Raw genomic sequence first — 26,229 nt, forward strand, 5'->3', positions numbered from 1 at the left:
TCACCAGTGAAACCATCTGAACCTGAGCTTTTCTTTGTGAGTAATTGCAAAATTACTAATTCAATGTCTTTGCTAAATCTGAATATAGGTCTATTCAGATTTACTATTTCTTCTTGAGTCCATTTCAGTAGTTTGTGTGTTTCTTGGAATTTTTCCGTTTTATGTAGGTTATCTAACTTGTATAATTGTTCATAGTATCTACACTAATAAAAGACAAACATGCAAATTGACCATACCTTCACTACACCTTAAGCCACGCCCACCAGCCAATCAGAGTAACTATATGCAAATTAACCCAACCAAGATGGTGGCAGACAGCCACAGAGCTGGAACAAGCAGGAGGAAGTTGCTCCAGTGATGGAGGAAGCCAAGCTTCCCGCCTGCCATGGCAGGCTCTGAGCTCTACACAAGGCAACAAAGTTTCAATTATAGAAGATAAATAAACCCCAGATACCTGCTTTCAGCTGGCCGTGGCCTCCTACGGAGCTGGAGAGAGCAGGAGGCTTGGGTTGCCCATGGCGATGGAGGAAGCCAAGCTTCCCGCCAGCCCTGGCTGGCTCTGAGCTCCACTCAAGGCTACAAAGTTTAAATTAAAGGTAAATAAATCCCAGAATGAAAAAGAAAAAGAAAAAAAGGAGAGGCTGGGAGCTTCCATCAGTGGGAGGCTTGGCCAGCCTGAAAACGGCCCTCAGCCCCTCACCCAGGCTGGCCAGGCACCCCAGTGGGAACCCCCACCCCGAAGGGGGTGTGACCAGCCTGCAAACACCCATTATCCCCTCACCCAGGCTGGCCAGGCACCCCAGCAGGACCCCTACCCTGATTCGGGACACCTTTCGGGGCAAACCAGCCGGCCCCCACCTGTACACCAGGCCACTATCCTATATAATAAAAGGGTAATATGCAAATTGACCCTAAAAGGAGAACAACTTTGAATGACTGGTCACTATGACACACACTGACCACCAGGGGGCAGGTGCTCAATGCAGGAGCTGTCCCCTGGTGGTCAGTGCGCTCCCACAGGAGGAGCTCTGCTCAGCCACAAGCCAGGCTGATGACTGCCAGCACAGCGGTGGTGGCGGGAACCTCTCCCAACTCCTCAGCAGCACTAAGGATGTCTGTCTTCAGCTTAGGTCTGCTCCCTGCTGGTAAGTGGACATCCCCCAAGGGCTGCCAGGCTGCCAGAGGGATGTCTGACTGCCAGCTTGGGCCCGATCCCCTAGGGAGAGGGCCTAAGCCAGCAGGTGGACATCCTCTGAGGGGTCCCTGACTGCAAGAGGGAATAGGCAGGGCTGAGGGACCCTGCCCCCCCCCCCAAGTGCACAAATTTTTGTGTACTTGGCCTCTAGCTCTCTTATAATTCTTTTGAGTTTTTTAAAGTTATTTAGATGTTTCTTCTTTGATCTTTTTGAATCTGTAACTTTATGTCTTTTACCACATTAAAAAAAATTAGCCATTATTTTATCAATTTTTTTTTCTGCTCTGTTTTCTCTTCCTTCTCTTTGTGGTAACCTAACCCACGTGTTAACCTTTTGTTTTAATGTCCCACCTATTGCTGAGGCTCTGATTATTTTTATTCTTTTCTCTCCATTAATGATTAGGCTATTAATATTTATCTTTAAGTTGAATAGCTATTTTTCATCTTCATTTTGATAAATTAAGTTCATTCAGTGAATTTTAATTTCCAATATTGTAATTTTTTATTCCTAGAATTTACATTTCTTTTTTAAAATAGTGTTTTATATATCTTCTGTGATATCCTAATGTTTCATTTTATACTATCACATATTTCTTTAGCCACTTGAGTATAATTTAAACCCTTTAAGGTATTTGCTTGTTGATTCTCACATTTAGAGAATTTCAAGGGTAGTCTTTATTGTCTTCCTCTTGAGATTATGATTTTTAAAATTTTGAACATTGTGAATGACATACAGTAGAGGCTCTAATTCTCTGTTATATTTCTCTAGTGAGTATTGATTAATTGATTATTTCACTATTTTTGGCAAACAGTTACTTGGATTAACATAAACTACAAACTTTCTCTTCATTGCAATAATGGGTAGCAACTAAAATTCCAGACCAGTTCTTTTAGTCTTAAATTTAGCTACTTGGATTCTGTCCTAAACATATTTACGTCAGGGATGAACCAGAGTTCATGAACAAAATTTGGGGCTCCCTCCTGCACACTTTTTTTTTTTACTTTCCCGTGATTTATATTTTGTCTGGTTCTTTAAGTCCATAGGTTTTCTATCAGAGTTTAACCGAGTGCAGACTTGGGCCTCAGGTCAAAAGTTTTAAAAATCAGAAATCCATTCAGTTTCATTTCCTTTATCCAGTTGTTGATCCACTTCGCTATATACATGTCACATATTGCTCTCAAGTACATTCAGGTAGCTGTTATTCATATTTTGTCTAGAAATCACAGTTGGTATCTATAGTAGTATTGGTCCTATAGAGTTACTTGGCCATATACAAAAGCAGAACCCTAGATAATAATTTAAATCTAAGAGTTTTAGTTTCTCTGTAATTATATTTTAACTGAAAATTTCTTAGGGATGTGGGGAAATATAGTCTTTGGAAAAATAATTTGAATATATAGTGCTATTTTAAAGTATGTGGCTACCCAAGTTAATAGGAAAGACTCAGAGTTGTGTTAACTTCCCACTCATTTTCATTTTTACATGTTATTTTATCATAATTTATTACCCCAAAGGGTTTTACGTATAGAGCATTGAAAACAATCTATATTCTGAAATCTTCTCTTTCTCTCGTTCTTTGCATTTGTATTTGCCACTATAAGATAAATAGAGGCCCTGGCCTCTTTGGCTCAGTGGATAGAGTTTTGGCCCATAGACTAAAGGGGTCCTGTGTTTGATTCTGGTCAAGGGCATGTACTTTGGTTGCAGGCTCAACCCATGACCATGGTTGGGTGTGTGTGGGAGGGAACCAATCAATGTGTCTCTCTCACATTGATGTTTCTTTCTCTCTGTTTCTAAAAATCAATGGAAAAATATCCTCGGGTGAGGATTAATAAGAGAAATAGAGAGTCCATGGGTAAATTGAACGTTATTATGTTTTCCTAATCTGCCTAGTTGTGGTTTTGTGTTTTTTTTTTTTTTTTTTTTTGAGACCATGTATTTTTTAAAATGTTCTCTTTTATTTCTGTAAACATCTTCAAAATTTTATTTTATAACTTACCTTTAAAAATTCCAATATCTGAATATCGGAATCTTATTTTTCTCTGTAGGGCTAAGAGAAGGCAGCCAATAAAGACCACATTATCTCATTATGTAGTTGCTTATTTTATTCCACATTTTAAAACTTTGTAATGTTAGCTCAGGATTATGTGGCTTTGAGTCTGAAAAGTGTTTTGAGTATAGACACTTGATAATAGATAATAATTTTCCAAAATCGCAATTGACTTGTCTTCACTCACTGCTATGACTGAAAGTTTGTATTTCCCCTAAATTCATATGTTGCAATTCTAATCCCAATGTAATGGTATTTGGAGATGGAGCTTTTGGGAGGTCATTAGGTCTTAAGGGTGGGACACTCATGAGGGGATTAATACCCCATTTTTAAAACTTAACTTTTTACTGGTATTATGAGATAATTATATATTGCAGTTGTAGGAAATGATGCAGAGAGATCACAGGTATCCTTCCACAGTTTTCCCTTGATAACATTTTCCAGAAGTATAGCAAAATATCACAACCAGATTTTGACATAGTTATAATCCAATAATCTTATTCAGATTCCCCAGGTATTGTCTGTATGTATGTTGGTGTGTATTTGGTTCTATGTAATTTTATTCATACACATATGTTTGTTATCCATCACCACAAGAAAAGATACAGAAGAAATTTATTATCACACTAGAGGCCCGATACACGAAATTCATGCAAGGGTAGGCCTTTCTTCCCTTGGCTGCTTGGCACCCAGGATGGAGGCTTCCCTCTGGCTGCTGACACCTGGGCTTTCCCCGGCTGCTGGCAGCCACCCCCGCTCCCCAGCTGGCACCTGCCTTGGCCTGGTGCTGCCTGCATCCACTGCCATCCCTCCCTTCCCCCTTGATTGATCGCCACACCAGCCATTGGCCTGGGCCTCCCCCTGCAGGGTGATCATGGGGTGATGGCAGAGTCCCCTGACCAATCATATCACACACCCCCTGGCTGGCCCGGCACTAGTTTGTGTCATAGCGTGGTCGTCCAGAATGTCCGGACGGTCATTCTGCTGTTCGGTCGTTTGGTCTATTTGCATATTATGCTTTTATTATTGTAGATACTTCCGTCTCACCCCCTACAGCCACTAATCTATTCTCCATTACTGTAATTTTGTCATTTCAAGAATGTTATATAAATGGGATCATAGTATATGTAACCTTTTGGGATTGCCTTTTTTCATTCAGTAAAATTCACTGGAGATTCAAGCAAGTTGCACCTAAGGATCCTAGTTAATGGCAGCAATTCTCACTATGATTTCTGATGTTCTGAGAAGAGCAACCACAGAGCTCTTATATAATGTTGAGGTTTTCTTCAGAAACATTTTTCACAGTCATGGTGAAAGGTCACCAGGGTGAATGAGCTGGTCTTACATGATAATTATAATTTTATATTTTAATATCCATTAGTCTTTAGATACCTCCCTCTACAGTATACCAAGGCAGTTCTGGTATTAATTTTCACTTAGTATAGGCCACCATTTGGTCCACATTTTAACTCATCAAATGAATAAACTATTTTAGTCTTTTCTTACCCCTCAAGCTACTGCATTCAATCCAGAATCTCTGCTTAGTGGTTCATATAAATACATTTAGCCTAATTTTATGTTTCTTTCGTCATTATCTCACATATTTAATATCAACTCCCACACTTATTCTTAGATTTATAAGTATATAAATTGGAAAAATTATATAGTGTGTAGTGCACTTTCTTGTGGGATACACTTTGTACCTCCTTTTAGAACCTGGCTGGGACTTGAGTCTAGTTATCTATACTAATAAAAGAGTAATAGGCTAATTAGACTGGGAGACCTTCCAGAGACCTTCCGGATATCCTTCCAGACAAAGCCGGGGGCTTAGCTGGCCTTCAAACCACCCCCAAATGGCCCTCAACCCCTCACCCAGGCCAGCCCTGCCCCCAGTGGGGACCGCCACCCTGATCCAGGACCCCCTTCAGGGCAGACCAGCCAGCCCCCACCCGTGCTCCAGGCCTCTATACTAATAAAAGGATAATTTGCTACTTAGACTGGGAGACCTTCCTGACAACCTTCTGGACAAAGCCATGGTGGTGGGGCTGAGGCAGAGGTGGTTGGGGTGATCAGGCCAGGAGGAGAGGGCAGTTGGGGATGATCAGGCCAGCAGCAGGGGCAGTTAGGGCAAGCAGGCCGTCAGTGGGGGCCAGTTGGGGGCAAGCAGGCTGGCGGGGGGGTGGCAAGCAGGCTGGCAAAGGTGGCAGTTGAGGGGGGCAAGCAGGCTGGCAAGGCTGGCGGGGGGGCAATCAGGCTGGCGGGGGGGGGGCAGCTGGGGGTGAGCAGGCTTACAGGCAGAGTGGTTAGGGGCAATCAGACAGGCAGGCAGGTGAGCGGTTAGGAGCCAGCGGTTAGGATTGCGAGAGGGATGTCCGACTGCCGTTTTAGGCCCGATTCCACAGGGATCGGGCCTAAAACGGCAGTCGGACATCCCCCAAGGGGTCCCAGATTGGAGAGGGTGCAGGATGGGCTGAGGGACACCCCTCTGTGCATGAATTTCATGCACTGGGCCACTAATAGGTCTATAAACAGAAAGGAGTGAGTGGGGAAGGCCCTGAATAGAACAGCAATGTCTTTCAAGGCAACTACCTCAAGGAAGGCCATTTACATTTTTTGAGGCCAAAGGAAGGTTAACCTCTTCAGACAGGGTTAGAAAGGCTGCTACTATGGACAAAGAAGACTCAGCAGAATTTAGGGATTTGATGTCTCCAACATCACTGGAATCAGTTCATATATCTCCATTCCAATTTTCAGGATCCCATTTATTCCTCTTAACGGAAGATAGTCTGCAAGTTTGAAAATTTGTGTTGTAATTTAGCCATTCACAGAATAAGGTTTATCTTATTTTTTAGAAATCTCAGTCTTACTGCTATAGGAGATATTTCTTCAGGGAAGACATTGAAACTTTTTGGTCATTTATACAGAGCTTAAGCTGGGAATCTGATGCTATGACTTCATCTACTTCCCCCACCCCCACCCCACCCCACACCAATTTATCCAGTGAAGTTAGGAGAAACCAGCTAGGCTCAGTATACTAGAATGTCCTAAAGTCAAATACATGGTCATTGAGACCTTTTATAAGTATTTGGTTAGGAGTATCCAATAGTGGTATTTTGTATATCTGTAATGCTGCATCATATTATGGACTGTCACTATTCTCTTTACCACTAGAAATAGAGCCATAAGTGCCTTTTAGTCTAACCAGATTAGAGAACCAATTCCAGAAATCTTAGAACCACCTGAGAAATCACACCCTTAAGAATTTGTTTCTCCCCAGAGACATAGAAGCATGAGCAGATTATTGGACATCAGAGGGAAGTCAGGGGAGGGTGGGTGGGAAGAGATTAACCAATGAATTTGTATGCATATATGTGGACACAGACATTGGGGTGGTGAGGGCCTGGGGAGGGGGTGACTGAAGTGGGCTGGAAGACGTTAATGGGGGAAAAAGGAAAGCATATGTAAAACCTTCAACAATAAAGATTAAAAAAGAAAGAATTTGTTCCTCTAGATGTACCACTGGTTTCTAATCCACTCATCTGCCGATGGGCACTTAGGCTGTTTCCAAATTTTAGCTAATGTAAGTTGTGCTGCTATGAACATAGGGGTGCTAGGAGCATAGTTGTGCTTTCTGATTGGTGTTTCTAATTTCTTGGGATATATTCCTGGAAGTGAGATTACTGGGTCGAATGGGAGTTCTATTTTTAATTTTTTGAAGAAACTCCATATTGTTTTCCACAGTGGCTGCACCATTCTGCATTCCCACCAGCAATGCACGAGGGGTCCTTTTTCTCCACATTCTCTCCAGCACTTGTTGTTTGTTGATGATAGCCATTCTGACAGGTGTGAGGTGGTGCTTCATTGACATTTTGATTTGCATCTCTTGGATGATTAGTGGCTTTGAGTATGTTTTCATATGTCTCTTGGCCTTCCTTATGTCCTCCTTTGAAAAGTGTCTGTTTAGGTCCTTTGCCCATTTTTGATTGAATTATTTATCTTCCTTTTGTTAAGTTGTATGAGTTTTCTATAAATTTTGGAGATTAAACCCTTATTGGAGATAACATTGGCAAATATGTTCTCCCATCAAGTGGGCTTTCTTGCTGTTTTGTTGATGGTTACTTTTGCTGTGCAGAAGCATTTTATTTTGATGTAGTCCCATTTATTTTCTCCTTAGTTTCCATTGACCTAGGAGCTATATCAGTAAAGATATTGCTACGACATATGTCTGATAATTTGCTGCTTAAGGCTTCTTCTAAGATTTTTATGGTTTCCTGCCTTATGTTTAAGTCCTTTAGCCATTTTGAGTTTATTTTTGTGTATGGTGTAAGTTGGTGGCCTAGTTTCATTTTTTTTGCATGCATCTGTCCAATTTTCCCATCACCATTTATTGAAGAGACTGTCTTGACTTCATTGTATGCTCTTGCCTCCTTTGTCAAATATTAATTGAGCATAATAGCTTGGGGCGATTTCTGGGTTCTCTGTTCTCTTCCATTGGTCCATATATCTGTTCTTATGCGAGTACCAGGCAGTTTTGAGAATAGTGGCTTTGTAGTATAGCTTGATATCTGGTATTGTTATCCCTCCTACTTTGTTCTTCTTTTTCAGGATTGCTGAAGCTACTCAGGGTCTTTTTTTTATAACATATGAATTTTTGGAGAGTTTGTTCTAGGTCTGTGAAATATGCCATTGGTATTTTAATGGAGATTGCATTGAATCTATAGATTGCTTTGGGTAGTATGGACATTTTAATGATGTTGATTCTAGCAGTCCATGAACACAGTATATTCTTCCATTTGTTTAGGTCTTCCTCTATCTCTTTTTTCAATGTCCTGTAGTTTTCCGAGTACAGTTCTTTTACATCCTTAGTTAAGTTGATTCCTAGGTACCTTAATTTTTTGGTGCAATGGTAAATGGGATTGGTTTTTTAAATTTTTCTTTCTGTGAGTTCATTATTGGTGTATAAAAAAGCCATAGATTTCTGGGTGTTCATTTTGTATACTGCTACATTGCCAAATTCATTTATTAAGTCCAAAAGTTTTTTGATGGAGTCTTTAGAGTTTTCTAAGTATAGTATCATGTCACCTGCAAATATTGACAGTTTTACTTCTTCTTTTCCAACTTGGATGCCTTTTATTTCTTCTTGTCTGATCGCTATGGCTAGCACTTCTAGTACTATGTCAAACAGGAGTGGTGAAAGTGGGCATCCCTGTCTTCTTCCTATTCTTAGGGAAAATGGTTTTAGTTTTTGCTCATTGAGTATGATGTTGGCTGTAGGTCTGTATGACAGGGTTTTTATAGAGGGTATGATCCCGTTATTCCCATTTTACTGAGGGTTTTTAATCAGGAAAGGGCATATTGTGTCAAATGCTTCTCTGCATCAATGGATATGACTATGTGGTTTTTATCTCTCAATTTGTTTAGGTGATGTATCACGTTTATTGATTTGCGAATATTGTACCATCCTTGCATCCCTGGGATAAATCCTACTTGGTCATGGTGTATAATCTTTCTAATGTAATGCTGAATCTGATTTGCTAGAATTTGTTGAGGATTTTAGCATCTATGTTCATGAGAGATATTGGCCTGTAATTCGCTTTCTTTGTACTGTCTTTTTTTCTGGTTTGGGTATTAGGGTAATGCTGGCTTCATACAAACAGCTTGAAAGTGTTTCTTTCTCTTGAATTTTTTGGAATAGTGTGAGGAGGATAGGTTTTAGTTCTTCTTTGAGTGTTTGGTAAAACTCCCCTGTGAAGCTGTCTGGCCCCGAGCTTTTGTTTGCTGAAAGTTTTTTTGATGACTGCTTCAATTTTCTCCTTAGTTATCGGGCTGTTGAGATTTTTTTGATTCTTCCTGATTGAGTTATGGATGGTTGTATTTTTCTAGGAATATTTCAATTTCCTCTAGGTTGTTTAGTTTGTTGGAATAACATTGTTCATAGTATTTTTTTTTTTTTTTTACAATCCTTTGTACTTCCTTTGGGTCTGTTGTTACTTTGCCTTTTTCATTTCTGATTTTGTTTATCTGGGTCCCCTCTCTTTGCTTCTTGGTGAGCCTGGCTAGAGGTTCATCAATCTTGTTTATTTTTTCAAAAAACCAGCTCTTGGTTTCATTAATCTTTTGTATTGTTTTTTTTTTTTTTGGTCTCTATGTCATTTATTTCTGCTCTGATCTTTATTATTTCCTTCCCTCTGCTCACTCTGGGCTTTTCTTGGTGATCTATTTCTAATTCCTTAAGTTGTAGAGTTAGATGGTTTATTACCAGGTTTTCTTTTTCTTTCTTTCTCTCTCTCTTTTTTTTTTTTTTTTTTTTTTTTGGTAGGCCTGTAATGCTGTGAACTTCCCTCTCAGGACTGCTTTCACTGTGTCCCATAGCTTTTGGATTGTTGTGTTTTCATTGTCATTCATTTCCAGGATGTTTTAAATTTCTCCTTTGATCTCTTTGGTAACCCGTTCATTGTTTAACAATGCTATTTAGCCTCCAAATTTTTGAATATTTTTTAAAATGTCACATTATTTTTTAAAAATACTTATTTTTATTGATTTAAGAGAGGAAGGGTAAGGGAGAGAGAGATAGAAACATCAATGATGAGAGAGAATCATTGACCAGCTGCCTCCTTCATGCCTCACACTGGGGATCAAGCCCACAACCCAGGCATGTGCTGTTGACCAGAATAGAACCTGGGACCCTTCAGTCCACAGGCCAATGCTCTATCCTCTGAGTAAAACCAGTTAAGGCAGTGTTTGAACCTTTTTTATTGTTTTTATGGTAGTTTATTTCTAATAGTATGCCATTGTGATCTGAGAAAATGATTGATATAATTTCAGTCTTCTTGAATTTGGAGAGATTTTGCCTGTGCCCCAATATGTGGTCTATCTTTGAACATGTCCCATGTACACTTGAAAAGAATATATATTCTGTATCTTTGGGATGAAATGTTCTGAAGATGTCAATTAAGTCCATCTGATCTCATGAGTTGTTTAGGATTGTTGTTTCTTTATTGATTTTTTGTCTAGAGGATTTATCCAGTGGCATCAATGGGGCATTAATGTCCCCTAATATGATTGTATTGCTGTCAATCTCTCCCTTGATATTTTCCAGAAGTTTTTTTATGTACTTGTATTGGGTGCACATATGTTTACCAGAGTTATATCCTCTTGTTGTGTTATGAAGTGGCCTTCCTTATCTCTTGTTATGGCCTTCACTTTAAGGTCTATTTTGTCAGATTATAAGTATAGTTACCGCAGCATTTAAAATTTCCATTTGCCTGAAAGATATTTTTCCATCCCTTCACTTTCAGTCTGTGTGAGCCCCTTCTTCTGAAATGGGTCTCTTGTAGACAGCATATATATGTGTCATGTTTTCTTACACATTCAGCCACTCAATGACTTTTGATTGAAGTATTTAATCCATTTACATTTAAGGTTATTATTTATAGGTATTTCTTTGTAACCATTTTTGTTCTTTGTGCCTGTGTTCCTTCTTCCTTTCTATTTCTTCTTTTTACAACAGTCCCTTTAGCATTTCTTGCATTGCTGGCTTGGTAGTGATAAACTCCCTTAGCGCTTTTTTGTCTGTGAAGCTCCTGATTTATCTTACAATTTTGAATGATTGCCTTGCTGGATAGAGTATTCTTGGATTCAGTCCCTTGCTTTGCATCACTGTATACTTCATTCCATTCCCTTCTGGCCTGTGTGTCTGTTGAGAAATCATTTGATAATCTAATAGGAGATCTCTTGTAGGTAATTCTCAATCTATCTCTAGCAGCCTTTAAAATTCTCTCTTTTTCATTAATGTTTGCCATTGTAATTACGACATGTCTTGGTGTGGGTCTTTTGGGAATCATCTTGTTTGGGACTCTCTGTGCTTGTGTGACTTATTTCCTTCCCAAGTCAGGGAAGTTTTCTGTCATTGTTTCTTCAATTAGTTTTTCTAATCCTTGCTTCTCTTTTTGTCATTCTGGCACCCTTATTATATGTATATTGCTTTATTTCATGTAGTCCCAAAGCTCCCTTAGTATCTCCTCTTGCGTTATAATTTTTTTCTCTAATCGCTGTTCAGATTGGGTGTGTTTTCTGCCATGTCTTCTAATTTGCTAATTCAGTCCTCTGCTTCTTCTAGTCCACTGTTGAAACCTTCTATTACGTTTTTTATCATAGCTACTAGAGGCCCAGTGCATGAAATTCCGGGGGTTCCCTCAGCCCAACCTGCACCCTGTCCAATCTGTGACACCTTGGGGGATGTCCAACTGCTGGTTTAGGCCCGAACCGGCAGTTGGACATCCTTCTCACAATTCGGAACTGCTGGTTCCCAACTATTCACCTGACTGCGTGTCTGATTGCCCCTAACCACTTCTGCCTGCCAGCCGGATCACCCCCTAACCACTCTCCTGCCAGCCTGATCAATGCCTAACTGCTCCCCTGCCGGCCCGATCATCCCCAATTGCCCTCCCCTGCGTATTCCCTCTTTATTAGATAGGGTTTTTTCTTTAACATATTGGACACTGTACCTGCTGTGGTTTTGACAAACCAGTTAAAATGTAAACGCAAACTAAAAGTGTCATAAAATAAATTCCTTAAATAGGAATTTCATGAGACCTTGGAAAGATGATATCATGTGGTTGTTTCCTCCTTTTTTCCTTCTCTTTATTTTTCTTGATGTTTCATCTTTTGTCCTTTCTTTTCTCCTTTTATTCCTTTTCTGTCCTCTCTTTCCTTTAACTTTTCCGTTGGTAGAATTGTCAGTACTTGAATCTGTCTTGCTTCCAGAAGACAAAGAAGATGGGAACACACTGTCATCTGAAGAAAAAAAATGATCTATGTTGGGATTGGTGGTGTTTCTGGTTTTGCTCTTTTCCCCATTTGTTTGTTATTTCTGCCGGCCCTGGCATCTTCAGGACTTGTGTGTGGGCACTTCTTACTCATTTCTACAAAACCTCTCTGCCTTGGTGAAAACTGTAGAGGAAAAGGCCTTCCTGGGTGAGCTCAATCCCAGCCTTTGGTGCTGAGGAACTAGGGTGGGAAGTGCCTGCACAACCGCTGCGGAGACCTCCGGAACACTAGGTACTCTCCAGTAATGTAACTGCAATGTAGCAGTTTGCCTTCAGAAATTAGTTACAAATTACTTCTGATATGAAACCCTCCCTCAGGGTTTTCCTTTGCGGTTTGTAAAGATTTTAAACAAAACCCATTTATCTCCTTAACCTGGTCACAAGTTTCTGCCCAATGGGAGAAGTTTGCTGGGCAGATTTTCCCAAATACCACCCCCCCACCACACACACACACATTCCAATCACTTGGCTGGGGGCAAGGGAAATTCTGAGGCTGACTCCCCGATGTTGCCAGTGGGGCAGTATCACTCGCCAGGGGCGGCCGCTGACATTTCTGAGACTGAGACCCTGAGGCTGCAGGTGTGTGGGGGGAGAATCACTTCATGGGGATGTGCAAGGTTCCAAGGCTGAGACCCTGAGGCTGCCACTGGGAGGGGATCGCTCCTTGGGGGCATGTGCGCTTCTGAGGCTGAGACCCTGAGGCTGCAGGTGTGTGTGTGTGTGTGTGGGGGTCACTCTGTGGGGATGCATAAGGCTCCAAGGCTGAGACCCCGAGGCTGCTGCTGGGATGGGATCGCTCTGTGGGGGTGTTGGTGCTTCCGAGGCTGAGATCCTGAGGCTGCAATTGTGTGTGTGGGATCACTCAGTCGGGGTGTGCAAGGTTCTGAGGCTGCTGTTGGAAGGGGGTTGCTCCATGGGGGCATGGAGCTTCCAAAGCTGAGACCCCGAGGCTGCAGATGTGTGTGGGGGGATCACTCCATGGGGGTGTGCAAGGTTCTGAGGCTGAGACCCCGAGGTTGCTGCTGGGAGGGGGTCACTCTGGGGAGGCACGGATGCTTCTGAGGCTGCAGGGGTGTGTGTGGGGGGGATCACTTTGTGGGGCTGCACAAGGTTCCAAGGCTGAGGCCCTGAGGCTGCCGCTGGGAAGGGATTGTTCCGTGGGGGTGTGGGCACTTCCGAGGCTGAGACCCTGAGGCTGCTGGTGGGAGGGGATCACTCTGTGGGGGGGCGGGTGCTTCCGAGGCTAAGACCATGAGGCTGCAGGTTTGTGTGGGGGGATCACTCTGTGGGCAGTGAATTTGTTTTTGTTTTTTTTATAAAGGGTCAGGAGGGCCTCTGGGCAGCATTCAGTCAGGCCGCTCATGCTGCTGGCTCTCAGCAGCTTCCCCCTCCCCCGGATTGTGGGACTCTGGCGGGGTTGAGAGGGACTGGGCGCTCCCATCTTGTGGCTATGGGTGCTGCCATCTTTGTTGTGGAGTGATGGTTAATTTGCATATTACTCTTTTATTAGCTAAGATATCATTCTTTATTTCCTCTTGATTCTTACATAAGTTGTTGGTTTTCTCATCCTGCTGGTTTAGGAATTGTATGACCCTTACTCTAAGTTTGTTTTCTGACATATTGCATGCCTCTTTTTCTTTTAGTTCCTTTTCTGGTGACAGCCTTTTCTTTCCTTTAGGGGTTGTTTCTTTGTCTCCCCATTTTTGCTCTCACCAAAGGGTCCAGACACTGAGTCACACAAGGCCTGCAGCTGAAGCAGAGGGCTTGGCAGGAGGGTCATGCACTACGAGACTCAATGGAGGGCTCAGTCACCATGTGGGGCCTAGGGCTGAAGCGGCAGGCCAGTGGGAGGGGAGCTCACTCCAGGGTCCACAGGAGCCCATGGCCAGGGAGGCTGGAGTCCCGGTGTTCATAGTTCTGTGGCTGAGGTAGCAGGTCTTTGGCCAGAGTGGTTGTAAGGTACAGGGTGGAGTCTGAAGCCAGTCTGGATGGTGGTGAGGCTGGACTCCTAGTCAGAGCAGCTGTCTCATTCAAGATGGCATGGTTTCTGTCTTTTTAAAATAGCAGCTTCCTCGCCTGGATCTTGAGCTCTTGGGGAGAAGAGGTATTATTTACTATGGTGTTTCTATGTCTAGCAAGTAGTTTGCAATTAGTTGCAGCTCAAAATATGTTTATAGCAATTCCCAATTTGAGTTTGCCTTATTAAATTTGAAGTTGATAGATAGTTGTTCACATAATGTGATTTCAATATTTAGGAAAATTAACAATAGTTTTCTTTAACAATATTTAGGAAAATTCTTTTTTGTTTCATGCCAGTATGTAATCAACACAGCTCTTCTAAACTTTTTCTTACTAGGCACTGGTTCCTAAAGAGTCTGTAGTAGATAATAAAACTCTTTTATCCAGAGATAGACTAAATGCATATAAGCCTGGGAGAAGAAATACTCTGATTTGAATATCAAGACAGGAAATAGTGAGAAGCATTTTGGGCCTAAAGTGGGAGTATAACAAATAGGCAGAAAGATCTGGTCACAAGTTCATACTGGGGTACATTTTTTAAGACTTTTGTTTGTCTTTCATAATTTGTGTTTTCATTGGTGACTGCAATCCAAAGATGGCTTCAAGAATGTGAAGAAACGTGGTTTTAATTAGAAGTTAAATGCTAATATATATATTTCTCTCTTCACCCCATTTCAGAGCGCATAAGTGCATCAAGCAACTCAATACAGCAACTGGGTAAGAACAATTGCAGTTTGGGTAATGCTCATTTTTTAATGATAATTCTAATAAGAGAGTACTTGATGACTATAATAGGTTTTACAGTTTGGGAGTTTGAATTATTGTATATGCATTTATAGACTGTATTGTCTAAACAAAATATTGCTTTTTTGTCTTGGCCAGGTGGTTCAGTTACTTGGAGCATCATCCTATACACAAAAGGTTTCAGGTTTGATTCTGGTTAGGGCTCAAATCTCTGTTGCAGTTCAATGCTCAGTCGGGATTGTACAGGAGGCAATTGATCAATTGATTGATCGATGTTTCTCTCTCACATTGATGTTTTTCTCTCTTTCCTTCCCTTTCTCTCTAAAATATTCAATAAAAAACATATCCTCCATTAAGGATTTAAGAAAAACTGCTTATGTGTAAAATTTTTGGTACATTTTTCATTCTGAAATTATTTCTGTGCTTATTTAATACTATTTTGAGAACGTGTTCACTGAGTAAAACAATTTTCAAAATATTTTTCATTCAATTTTTAAAACAGAAGTTATTACTCTAAAATTCTTTTAAAAATAGGTCTTAGTAGATGTTAGTAATATATTTTCTGTACCCCTTACCTAGCCCTACACTCTCCCAAACTTTTGTTTGCCATTATAGTTAACTTTTTCTTTGTATTTTAAAAAGTTATTTTTGTGATGTTACATTAAGAATTTCATGAAAAAATAATTCCAATGAGTGCACAATACATTCTTGGACTCAGTAAATATCTTTTTAAATTATACTCAATCGTGATCTAGAAAAATTACAGAATAAACTATATTTAAAATCAACTACAGGATAAAATAAGTAAGGTAACTATATAAACTATAAATCTTAGGGGTGCAGATAATGCATGAATGTTGTGGATTGAATGGTGGCCCCCAAAAGATTTGTCCACCTGGAACCTGTGAATGTTTGCAGTTATATATACAGGATGTCCCCCACAAAAAGTATACACACTTTATCAGCTGATAGCTCAATTTTGAAAAAGAATCTTTGAAAAATTAACTAAAGGATCGTGAGATGTGATCATCCTGAATTAGAGTGGGCCTTAAGTCCATGGCCCATGTCCTTAAAAGAGAAGACACAGGGAAGAAAGTCATGTGAAGTGAGATAGAAACTGAATTAATATGTCTATAAACCCAGGAACACCAAGGAGTTTTGGCAGTGACCAAAACCTGAAAGAAGCAAGGAAGGATTCCTTGATGTCAGACTCCTGGCTTCCAGAAATATTAGAGAATACATTTCTGTTGTTTTAAGTGATCAAATTTGCAGTTATATATACAGGGTGTAACCCCCCCCCCCAATATATACACTTTAACAGCTGATAGCTCAATTTGAAAATGAAATGCATTTTAATAAACACTGCCTTTATAATTATTCAAAGTGTGTATACATTTTTTGGCGATACCCTATATTAAGGCAGCCCAAAGAAATGAGTATAAGTAATTAAGTTACTTTTCTACTATAAATATCTTTTAGAAAGCACAATTCACATTTGTTTCAGTCTATATATAGGGTGTCCCCTAGGGTGTCCCCACAAAATGTATACACACACTTTGAATAATTATAAAGACAGTGTTTAGCTAGAAGGGGCACATGAAGGGGGAAAGGGGGACATATGTAGTATTTTCAACAATAAAGATTTAATTTAAAAAGGAGTATTTATTAAGATACATTTCATTTTCAAAATTGAGCTATCAGCTGTTACAGTGTATATACTTTTTTGACACCCTGTATATGTACATTGTGAAAGAGTTAATTAGACTTCTGATGTTAATAATCTAAAACTATGATCTTTATAAATTTGAAAGAAAATTTGATTTCATATGAAGAAATTAAAGAAAGAAAACAGGAGCACTAATCAGAAACTTTGAATGTTTGTTGTACTACTTTGGTACTGTAGACAAAACTTCAAACAAGACTGAGCAAGAAGGACACTTTATATTTTCAATCAAGTCATGATACTTGATATGAAATTGGTATCTATAGCACCTAGCTGCCAATAGAGACAACAAAACTAAAGAACTCATATATTAACAACTAATGAAGTATAAAAAGCATATCTAACATTATAAAAATAATCAGAGGAATATTTGTGGAGATAAGCATGATTTTTTTTCTCTTCTAAAAACAATCATGTTTGCACACTTAAGAGTACATTTTAACTTGTGAGTTTTATCTCTGGTATGAGAAGTTACAAGGATAATTTATTGATTTTCCTTCTCAGGGTATGCTTTGGAAGGAGGTGGATTTTGCTTGATTGTAGGAGGATTTGGTATCTGGGTTGAGAGGAAGATTTCTCTATGGGTCTCCACTCACTGGAAAACCTTTATTAAGCAGAAGGTTTTGCCCACATTCCATCCCCCTGGGAGATCATTGAAACTCAAAATGTTTGAAGACTTCATTCAAGTCAATCATGAAGACACCACTTAATGCAAGACCAGGCTCTTGTAACAGACTCCTATTAGTTTCTGGACACATATTAGGCACATCTGCTAAGAAGTAATGTGCCCAAATTTCCAACATTCCAAGACAAGTTTGCTAAAATGAGAATCCATTGAAGTGCCTACAACCTAATAGTTTAGAGCAGCGGTTCTCAACCTGTGGGTCGCGACCCTTTGGGGGTCGAACGACCCTTTCATAGGGGTCGCCTAAGACCATCAGAAAACACATATATAATTACATATTGTTTTTGTGATTAATCACTATGCTTTAATTATGTTCAATTTGTAACAATGAAAATACATCCTGCATATCAGATATTTACATTATGATTCATAACAGTAGCAAAATTACAGTTATGAAGTAGCAACGAAAATAATTTTATGGCTGGGGGTCACCACAACATGAGGAACTGTATTAAAGGGTCACAGAATTAGGAAGGTTGAGAACCGCTGGTTTAGAGCATGAAAGATATTTGCTTTTTCACTAAAATAACAATTTCTATGGGGCATATGAAGTAAAATCCAAAGGATAGAAGAAAAAAATTTAAATATCCCTTTAAAGACATCAATTAAGGCAGAGTTTTTGAACTTTCTATTGACAAGAGCCTATGCCTTTAAAATAGACAGAAGTTCTCAGGGCTGTAGAGTCCAAATGCCACAAGACAAAACCCTCATCTACTACAGTAACCTTTGTCTATCAGGGCTGCCATCTCTTGCTCGCCAGACAGCTACCTTAGCTGGGAATGGAGCAGGGCACATTGTAGTTTTCTCTTCATGGGAATCCCACTTGGTGCTCTCCATCCTTGGCACACTTCACTTAGGGTACGGGAAGGATGGCAGGAAGGGAGGGTGGAAAGTTGCAAGTTATGGTAAAAACAGGAAATTTATTTAATTTGAGGAAGAATTTGTTAGTAGAGATTTAGTTTATTTTTAAAAGGCAAAGTAAGCAGAAGAAAATAGAATTTTCAATAGGTGTTTATTGTTTTAAATGGTGGTAAATGCAAGAAATTAGAACAAAGAAAACACCATACTTTAAATCAAGAGTCAGCAAACTATGGCCCATGGGCAAAATCCAGCCAGCCACAAAGTGTGGCGAAAAGGGGGACCCTTGCAATTATGTCAACATTAAAGTTTTTAATTAAAAAAATAGAATTTAGCTCATCTGGTATGGTTCAGTGGTTGAGTATTGACACATGAACCAGGAAGTCACTGGTTCAATTCCTGGTCAGGGCCCATGCCTGGGTTGCAGGCTGGTTGCCCAGTAGGGGGCATGCAGGAGGCAGCTGACCAATGTCTCTCATTGATGTTTCTCTCTCTCTATCCCCCTCTCTTCCTCTCTCTCTCTCTCTAAAAAAAAAATCAATACAAACATATATAAAAAAGAAATTTATTACCAACAAAACAATGTAAATAAAACTTTATTGGAACAAGGCCACACCTATTTGTTTAAGTATTATACGTGGCTGCTTTCTTGAGGCAACAGCAGAGATGAATACTTACAACAGAGACCATAAGGCCCGCAAAGCCTCAGATGCTTACGTTATGGCCCTCTATGGAAATGTGGCAGAACCTGATTTTTCTCTTCCAGGGCTCTTACCCCACCTCACGTATACCCCTTATTCCTAATAAAACTTTAAAATTTCCTCTTGATGCTTCCAAATGGCAACTCCAACTATACCATCATCAAAAGTACTCACATCCTAATTTTCTTCCATTACAAACACACAGTCTTGGTTGGTGGTGAATTTGAAAATGGAAGAAACTGACAGACCCCAGAACCCTTGCAAGCTGGGTGTGGTGGGATGGGAGAGGTCTGGGAGGCTAAGCTATATTTCGTGCTATGGATTTTAGAGCTTTAGCATCTAGAATATCTAAGTCATAGCTTGATCTGGTTAAGCTCTCTGAGGTCAGCTCTGACCTCTTATCTGTTTCTGGAACAGATTCTTGAGCCTAATATGAACTAAATATAATAGAATCTCAAAAATAGCCTGCCTTCATCCCAAGCCAATTACAGCTGACTAGAAAAAGCCAAATTATTTCAGAGGCCTGTTGCTGCTCATTTCTAAGCTCTTTAACGAATTTCTTTGTTTATTTTAAAATGTGGTAGAACTGGGTACAAAATTAGAATGGGGAGCAAGAGTATATTTTTATAAGCAAAGGACTGGTAAATGCTTATTGAGTGGTTAAACGCACAGGAAGAACTTTTTTTTAGGCCCTTAAATAATAAGAAATACTTAAAAAAATCTTTGCTACAAAACACAAGGTTTTCAGAATCAAAGTTGAACTAGATTAGGACTACTTTGATTGTCTGAAACTGTAAAACCCAAGGGAAAATATGCATAGGGGTCTTGGAGCTATGGAATTAGAAATTTTAGCTAGGTAAAGACTGTCATCTCTCTCTCTCTCTCTCTCTCTCTCTCTCTCTCTCTCTCTCTCTCTCTCTCCTGCTTGCCCCTCCTCTGCCTCTATTTACCTCTTGCCAAAGTAGACATATTAGTCAGGGTTTCTCAGAGAAACAGAACAACAGGATTGTATGTGTGTGTATGTGTGTGTGCATGTGGAGGGAGAGAGAAAGAACGATTTAAGGAATTGACTCATTTGATTATAGAAGCTTGGCAAGTCCAAAATCTGCAGGGTGGGCCAGGAAAGAGTTTCAGTTCAAGTCTGAAGGCAGTCTGCTGGCCAAACTCCCTTTCCCAGGTCAGTCTTTTTTTAAGTCCTTCAACTGGTTGGATGAGGCCTACCCACATTATGGAGACTAATTTGCTTTACTCAATGTTTACTGACTTAAGTGTTAATCTCATCTAAAAGTGTCTTCACAGAAACATCTAGAGTAATGTTTGACTCAATATCTGTGAACCATGGCCTAGCCAAGTTAACATAAAATTAACCGTCAGAGTAGAAAAAATGGGGAAGGAAGAAGAATGAACCATTCTTCTTAGTTCTGGCCCAAAATTCTTGAGGAAGTACTCTAATTTGTTCAGGTAGGTGAGGTGCCCACCACTGAGCCAAACAATTTTAATCAGGAGTGGTGTCTGGAGAAAGGATTGCTCACTTGAGGTGCCCCTGATTGGCAAATCTATTGTGCTAGGGAAGGGGTGGAGGCAGGTTTACCTCATACAAAATAGTAGTCAAGTACAAAAGAAGGTGTTTCATAAGTGGAAAATCATTGATTAATAGCTTGTGAATGTAACTTTAAGATGTTAACATATTTTTTTCATTTAATGATGGAACAACTCATTTGTTTTGCAATACTTTTTAAAAAGATTATGTATTTATTTTTAAAATCCCCCCCTGGGGATATGTTCCTGTTGATTTTAGAGAGAGAAGAGGAAGAGGGAGAGAGAAATATCAATCAGTTGCTTCCTGTATGTGCCTGTATGGGGGAACTAACCCAAAATCTAGGTATGTGTCCTGAACAGGAATCAGACCCACAACCTTTTGGTGTATGGGATGACACTCCAACCAACTGAGCCACCCAGCCAAGGCTGTTTTGCATGGCTTTTAATGTAAGTTAGTTATGGTTAACTCATATTCTATCATGTTGCACATAAATTTTAGTGGAGAAACAATGGCTTCCTTCATTTAAGTACCTAAAATTGATTTCATTTACCTTTCTCTGAATATTTTTCTAGCTTCATCTAGAAACCTGAACTCTTCACAACTTCCTGCAGAAGGTAATATATGTGTTGTTGTTTTCTTGTTTGTTTTTGTGTGTGTGTTTGTATTTTTTCCCCTAGAGACATGTTCTGAAGGGATGGAGTGTTGAACTTTCTTATAAACATAGTTGATGGTCTGGTCTGAGGGCCAGCCTTGTGCCTAACTGAAGAATATGCTAATCTGAATGCTGTGGGGTGAGGGAGCCTGAATGAACCTGCCCCTTCATCCCCAAAGCAGTTGAATTCCATTTGAAAATTATGGATCTTGCTCTATCAGGCACTGTTCTAGGCTCTTCAGGGAACACAAAGATGAGCAAGATGTGTAAGACTATGAGAAAGCCCTCAGGGAGCTCGATTTTATGGGGGCTCACAGAAATGGGCACAGCTGTCATATCAAGTGTGCCTGGAGTCTAGAGGAAGGAGCTGTGAGCACCTAGGCTCAGAGAAAGCTTCACAGGGGAACTGAGTCTTAAAGGAAAAGGAGTATTAAAATAAAAAAGTCAAAAGATTTACACATTCTGAAGAGAAACACTAGAGTAAGGAGTGTTACTAGTACAACAGACATGAAGTGGGGGGACACTGTAGGGAGTGATTGGATTTGAAAGATAAGTAATTTTGGAAAAGAGGGCTTTCAAAGAAAAGCAAAGGCATTTAAATGTTTTCTTCAAGCAGGGAGAGATCTCTGAAGGATGTTAGAGTTGAGTGAATTACATCTGTGCTATAGAATGATGTGCCTGGTTGCCATGTAAGGTATGAATTGAAGACAGGAGAGTTTTGAGACAGAGATAGAATTAGGAGCCTTTGTAGTATCTAGACGAGCCGTGGGCAAACTACGGCCCGAGGGCTGGATCCGGCCCGTTCGGCTGTTCTATCCGGCCCGTGGAGCCGAAAGAGTGGAGGGTTCTCTTGCTCTCCCCTCTGCTCCTTCAACAGCAGCAGTGTTAACATGGCAATGTCAGGAAACACGGCCGCAGCTCCTTCTTCTGAGTCCAGTTTAAGAACCCATTGTGGCCCTCGAGTCAAAAGTTTGCCCACCCCTGATCTAGACCAAGCATGTCAAACTGAAAGGATAACATGGGCTAAATCAACAAGGTTTAAGTTTATGTGGACTGCAAAAAAACAATAGCTTCAATTGTCAAAGAAGTTTAGGTTTATTTCGATAGACATGTGAAAACAAAGGGCTGAAATTAATGAGTAATCCTACCTAATAAAAGTGTAATATGCAAATTAACCATAACTCCATCACAACAATGGTGGTGCCCATAGCCACAAGATGGTGGTGCCTAGTCCCCTCAACCCCACCACTGGAGTGTCAGGGCCTGTCGACCTAGCCGAGGGCAGAGGGGGCCAAGGGGCGAGGCTGGATCTGCTGCCAGGGCGGGGCAGATCCAGCCTTGCCGCTCCACCGCTGCTGTAGTGTCCAGGCCTGTCAGCCTTTCCGGGGGACACGGGAGTATTATGAAAGCAAATGTGAGAGATATCCTATCTAATAAAAGAGAAACATGGTAATTAGCTGTACATCTGCTACCCTTCCCATTGGCTAATCAGCGAGATATGCAAATTAACTGCCAGCCAAGATGGCGGCCGGCAGCCAGGCAGCTTTAAGTGAACGTGAGGCTTGCTTGCTTCAGTGACAGAGGACTCCAACATTCCCCGCCTGCCTTGCCGGCCTCTGAGCTTGCAGTTTGAAACATTGTTACAAATATAGAAGCTAAACAAAACCCCAGAAACCTGCTTTCAGCCCGCCAGGATCTCAGAACTGGAGTTGAAACAGTGTTTCGATTATAGAACCCAAACAAACCAGATACCTGCTTTTAGCAGCGGAGGCCTAAGAGGTGGAGCCAAGCCTCAGAGCTAAAGCTGGCCCAGAATAAAAAAGAAAAAGAAAAAAAGGAGTGGTTGGGAATTTTAGTCACCCGCCAGCCTGAAAACAGCCCTCAGCCCCTCACCCAGACTGGCCAGGTACCCCAGTGGGGACCCCCACCCTGAAGGGTATGTGACCAGCTGCAAACAGCCATCATCCCCTCATTCAGGCTGGCCAGGCACCCTAGTGGGAACCCCCACCCTGATCCAGAACACCCTTCAGGGAAAACCAGCCGGCCCCCACCTTTGCACCAGGCCTCTATCCTATATAGTAAAAGGGTAATATGCCTCCCAGCACTGGGATCAGTGGAGCCGCGAGGCCTCCCGACACCGGGATCAGCATGACAGGGGGCAGCGCTCAAACCCCTGATCGCCCTGCGGCTCTGTGTGTGAAGGGGGGCAGGGCCACAACCTCCCTATCCGTCCTGCTCTGTTCGTGACAGGGGAAGGCACCCTAACCCTCTGATCAGCCCTGCTCTGTGCCTGATACGGGGGAGATCCCCAACCCCCTGATCGCCCTGTGGCTCTGTGTGTGACAGGGTGCGGCGCCCCAACCCCCTGATGGGCCCTGCTCTGTGTGTGACAGGGTGCGTTGCCCCAACTCCCCAATCAGCCCTGCTCTGAGCCCAACCAGGGGCTGCACCTACGGTTTGGGCCTGCCCTCTGCCACCCAGGAGCAGGCCTAAGCCAGCAGGTTGTTATCTCCCGAGGGGTCCCAGACTGCGAGAGGGCACAGGCCGGGTTGAGGAACGCCCCCTCCCCCCCCGAGTGCATAAATTTTTGTGCACCGGGCCTCTAGTCTTACCTAATAATAGACAAACATGCAAATTGACTGTACCTTCACTACGCCCACCAGCCAATCAGATGAGTATGCAAATTAACCAAACAAAGATGGTGGTTAATTTGCATATGTAGGTGTCCAGTGGCATTGGGAGCCTGCAATCTGAGCTGAGGGGTCCCGTGCCCAGGCCTAATGCCTTGATGAGTTAGGCCTGGGCAGGGGCAGAGCCTGCAATGGCAGGGAGCAAGGGCTGAGTCAGTGATCGCAGGGAGCTGGGGGTCCCCTGCCCAGACCTAATGCCTCAGTTACAGGCGTTAGGCCTGGGCAGGGGCAGAGCCGGCAATGGCGGGAAGCAGGGGCGGATCCGGCAATGATAGGGAGCTGTGGATCCCCTGCTTAGGCCTAACGCCTTGGTCAGAGGCTTTAGGCCTGGGCAGGGGTGGAGCTGGTGATGGCGGGGAGCAGGGAGGAAGCCAGTGATGGTGGGGACAAGGGGCAGAGCTGGCGATTACAGGAGTTGGGGGTCCCCTGCCCAGGCTTAATGCCTCGGCCACAGGCATTAGGCCTGGGCAGGGGCAGAGCAGAGCTGGAAATCATTGGGAGCAGGGGTGGATCTAATGATTGCGGGAGCTGGGGGTTCCCTGCCCAGCCCTAACAACTGAGCCACACGCATTATGCCTGGGCAGGGGCGGAGCCAGCAATCGCGGGGAACTGGCGGTCCCCTGCCCAGGCCTAAGGCCTTGGTCAGAGGCATTAGACCTGTGCAGGGGCAGAGCTGGCAATAGCGGGGAGCAGGGAGGGAGTCGGTGATGGCGGGAAGCAGAGGCAGAGCCAGCAATCAAGGGGAGCAGGGCCAGAGACAGTGATGACGGGGAGCTGGAGCCCCCCTGCCCAGGCCTAACGACTCGGCACAGGCGTTAGGCCTGGGCAGGGGCAGAGCCAGCGATGGCAGGGAGCTGGGGGTCCCCTTTCCAGGCCTAATGCCTTGGTCAGAGGCATTAAGCCTGGGCAGGGGCAGAGCTGGCGATGGTGGGGACCAGGGGCAGAGCCAGCAATCATGGGGAGCAGGGGCAGAGCCAGTGATGGCAGGGAGCTGGGGGTCCCCTTCCCAGGCCTAATGCCTTGGTCAGAGGCGTTAGGCCTGGGCAGGGGCCTAGCCGGCAATTGGTGTGAACTACAGAGGAAACAGCTTTTCTGACTGCTTATTGGCTAAGCTCCCTGTATGCCACTGGTAATATTCTTAGTAACTTGGGTAAGAATCCAATAAGGTGATCTAGGGTTTTTTACCACACTCCTGGAGAAAAAAAGGAAGGTCTGCTGCTGGAGGGCTAAGAAATGACATATCCTGCCCTAGCTGGTTTTGCTCAGTGGATAATGCCTTGGCCTGCTCACCGCAGGGTCTAGGTTCGATTCTGACTAAGGGCATGTACCTAGGTTGCAGGCTCCTCCCTGGCTGGGGCCCAGGTCAGGGCTCATGCAGGAGGCAACCAATCAAAGTGTTCCTCTCACTTTGATGTTTCTCTTTGTCTTTCCCTTTCTCTTCCACATTCTCTAAAAATCAATGGAAGCATATCCTCAGGTGAGGATAAAAAAATATAATAAAGAAATGTCATATCCTATGAAAGACACATCTTGAAAATGCCTAAAGAAAGTTGTCATTTTTTCATGGTGAAGGGACTGGAGTCTGTGTTGATGAAAACACCTTGGTGGCTGCGGTGACTGGCAGTGGCTGCAGCAGTGGGGTGATGGGGCTGGTGCCTTCCCCTGATCAGCCTGGTCGCCTCCCACAAAAGGAGGCCAGACTGTGGCTTAGGCCCGCTCCCCAAGGGGAGCAGGGATCGGGCCTAAGCTGTCAATAGGACATCCCTGAGGGCTCCCAGTATGTGATGGGGGCAGGCTGGGCTGAGGGACCCCCCCCCTCCAGTGCACAAATTTTTGTGCACCGGGCCTCTAGTAAGTAAAATCAGAGTGTCTAGGAAAAATTAAAGGGAAGATATCCTAAAACTTCCAGGAAATCTCCACCAATGAAGCAAAGAATTAAAAAATGCCTCTATTATTCTGTGAGCAACAAACCAAACTGGGTTGGGGGTCTCAGACAATTCGCTCATATGATTGCAAAGACAGACAGAAACTCCCAGATTGGAGAGGGCTCCCCTGAGGGCTCCCATATTGGAGAGGGTGCAGATCGGTCTGAGGGCCCCCCCACCTCTTACTCCCCCCTCCCCTCCCCCCACCCCCCACTCCACACCTCCTGACCCCTCCATGCACTAATCTTCATGCACCAGGCCCCTAGTCATTAACATAAAATAATAGAACTTTTTAATAAAAATTAATGTTTTTTTCTTGAACATTAACTTACTAGACATGGAATAACTGCACAAATTAATAAGCGTAATGCAAATAAATGTACTTTTCTTGTTCTCCGAAAGTGAAATATTTCCTGCTGCCCTCACCAAACAAGTCAGTCCAAGAAAGACTAATGATGTGGCAATGGGCTGCTGAAATATTCACTGCTAGTATTAGTGGAGAGAACGCCTGCGTGTAAGGCTCATAGGGAAATGAATGCAACATAATTATAGTAATCAGTCATTCGTAAACATTGTATTTCATTATTAATAATTATACATAACAGGATATTGTAAAAA

General features: G+C 42.4%; 1 protein-coding gene across 1 annotated transcript in view; it reads left to right on the forward strand.

The window, feature by feature from the left end:
- LOC132229610 (cell surface glycoprotein CD200 receptor 1-like) overlaps positions 1–26,229 on the forward strand; it is a 151,797-nt gene that overhangs the window by 105,297 nt on the left and 20,271 nt on the right. The window contains exon 3 of the mRNA XM_059686167.1: positions 20,917–20,958. Within this exon, the coding sequence (XP_059542150.1) occupies positions 20,917–20,958 (42 nt within the window). The remainder of the gene's footprint in view (positions 1–20,916; positions 20,959–26,229) is intronic.

This window comes from Myotis daubentonii, chromosome 3 (genome assembly GCF_963259705.1).
Source record: "Myotis daubentonii chromosome 3, mMyoDau2.1, whole genome shotgun sequence".
NCBI lineage: Eukaryota > Metazoa > Chordata > Mammalia > Chiroptera > Vespertilionidae > Myotis > Myotis daubentonii.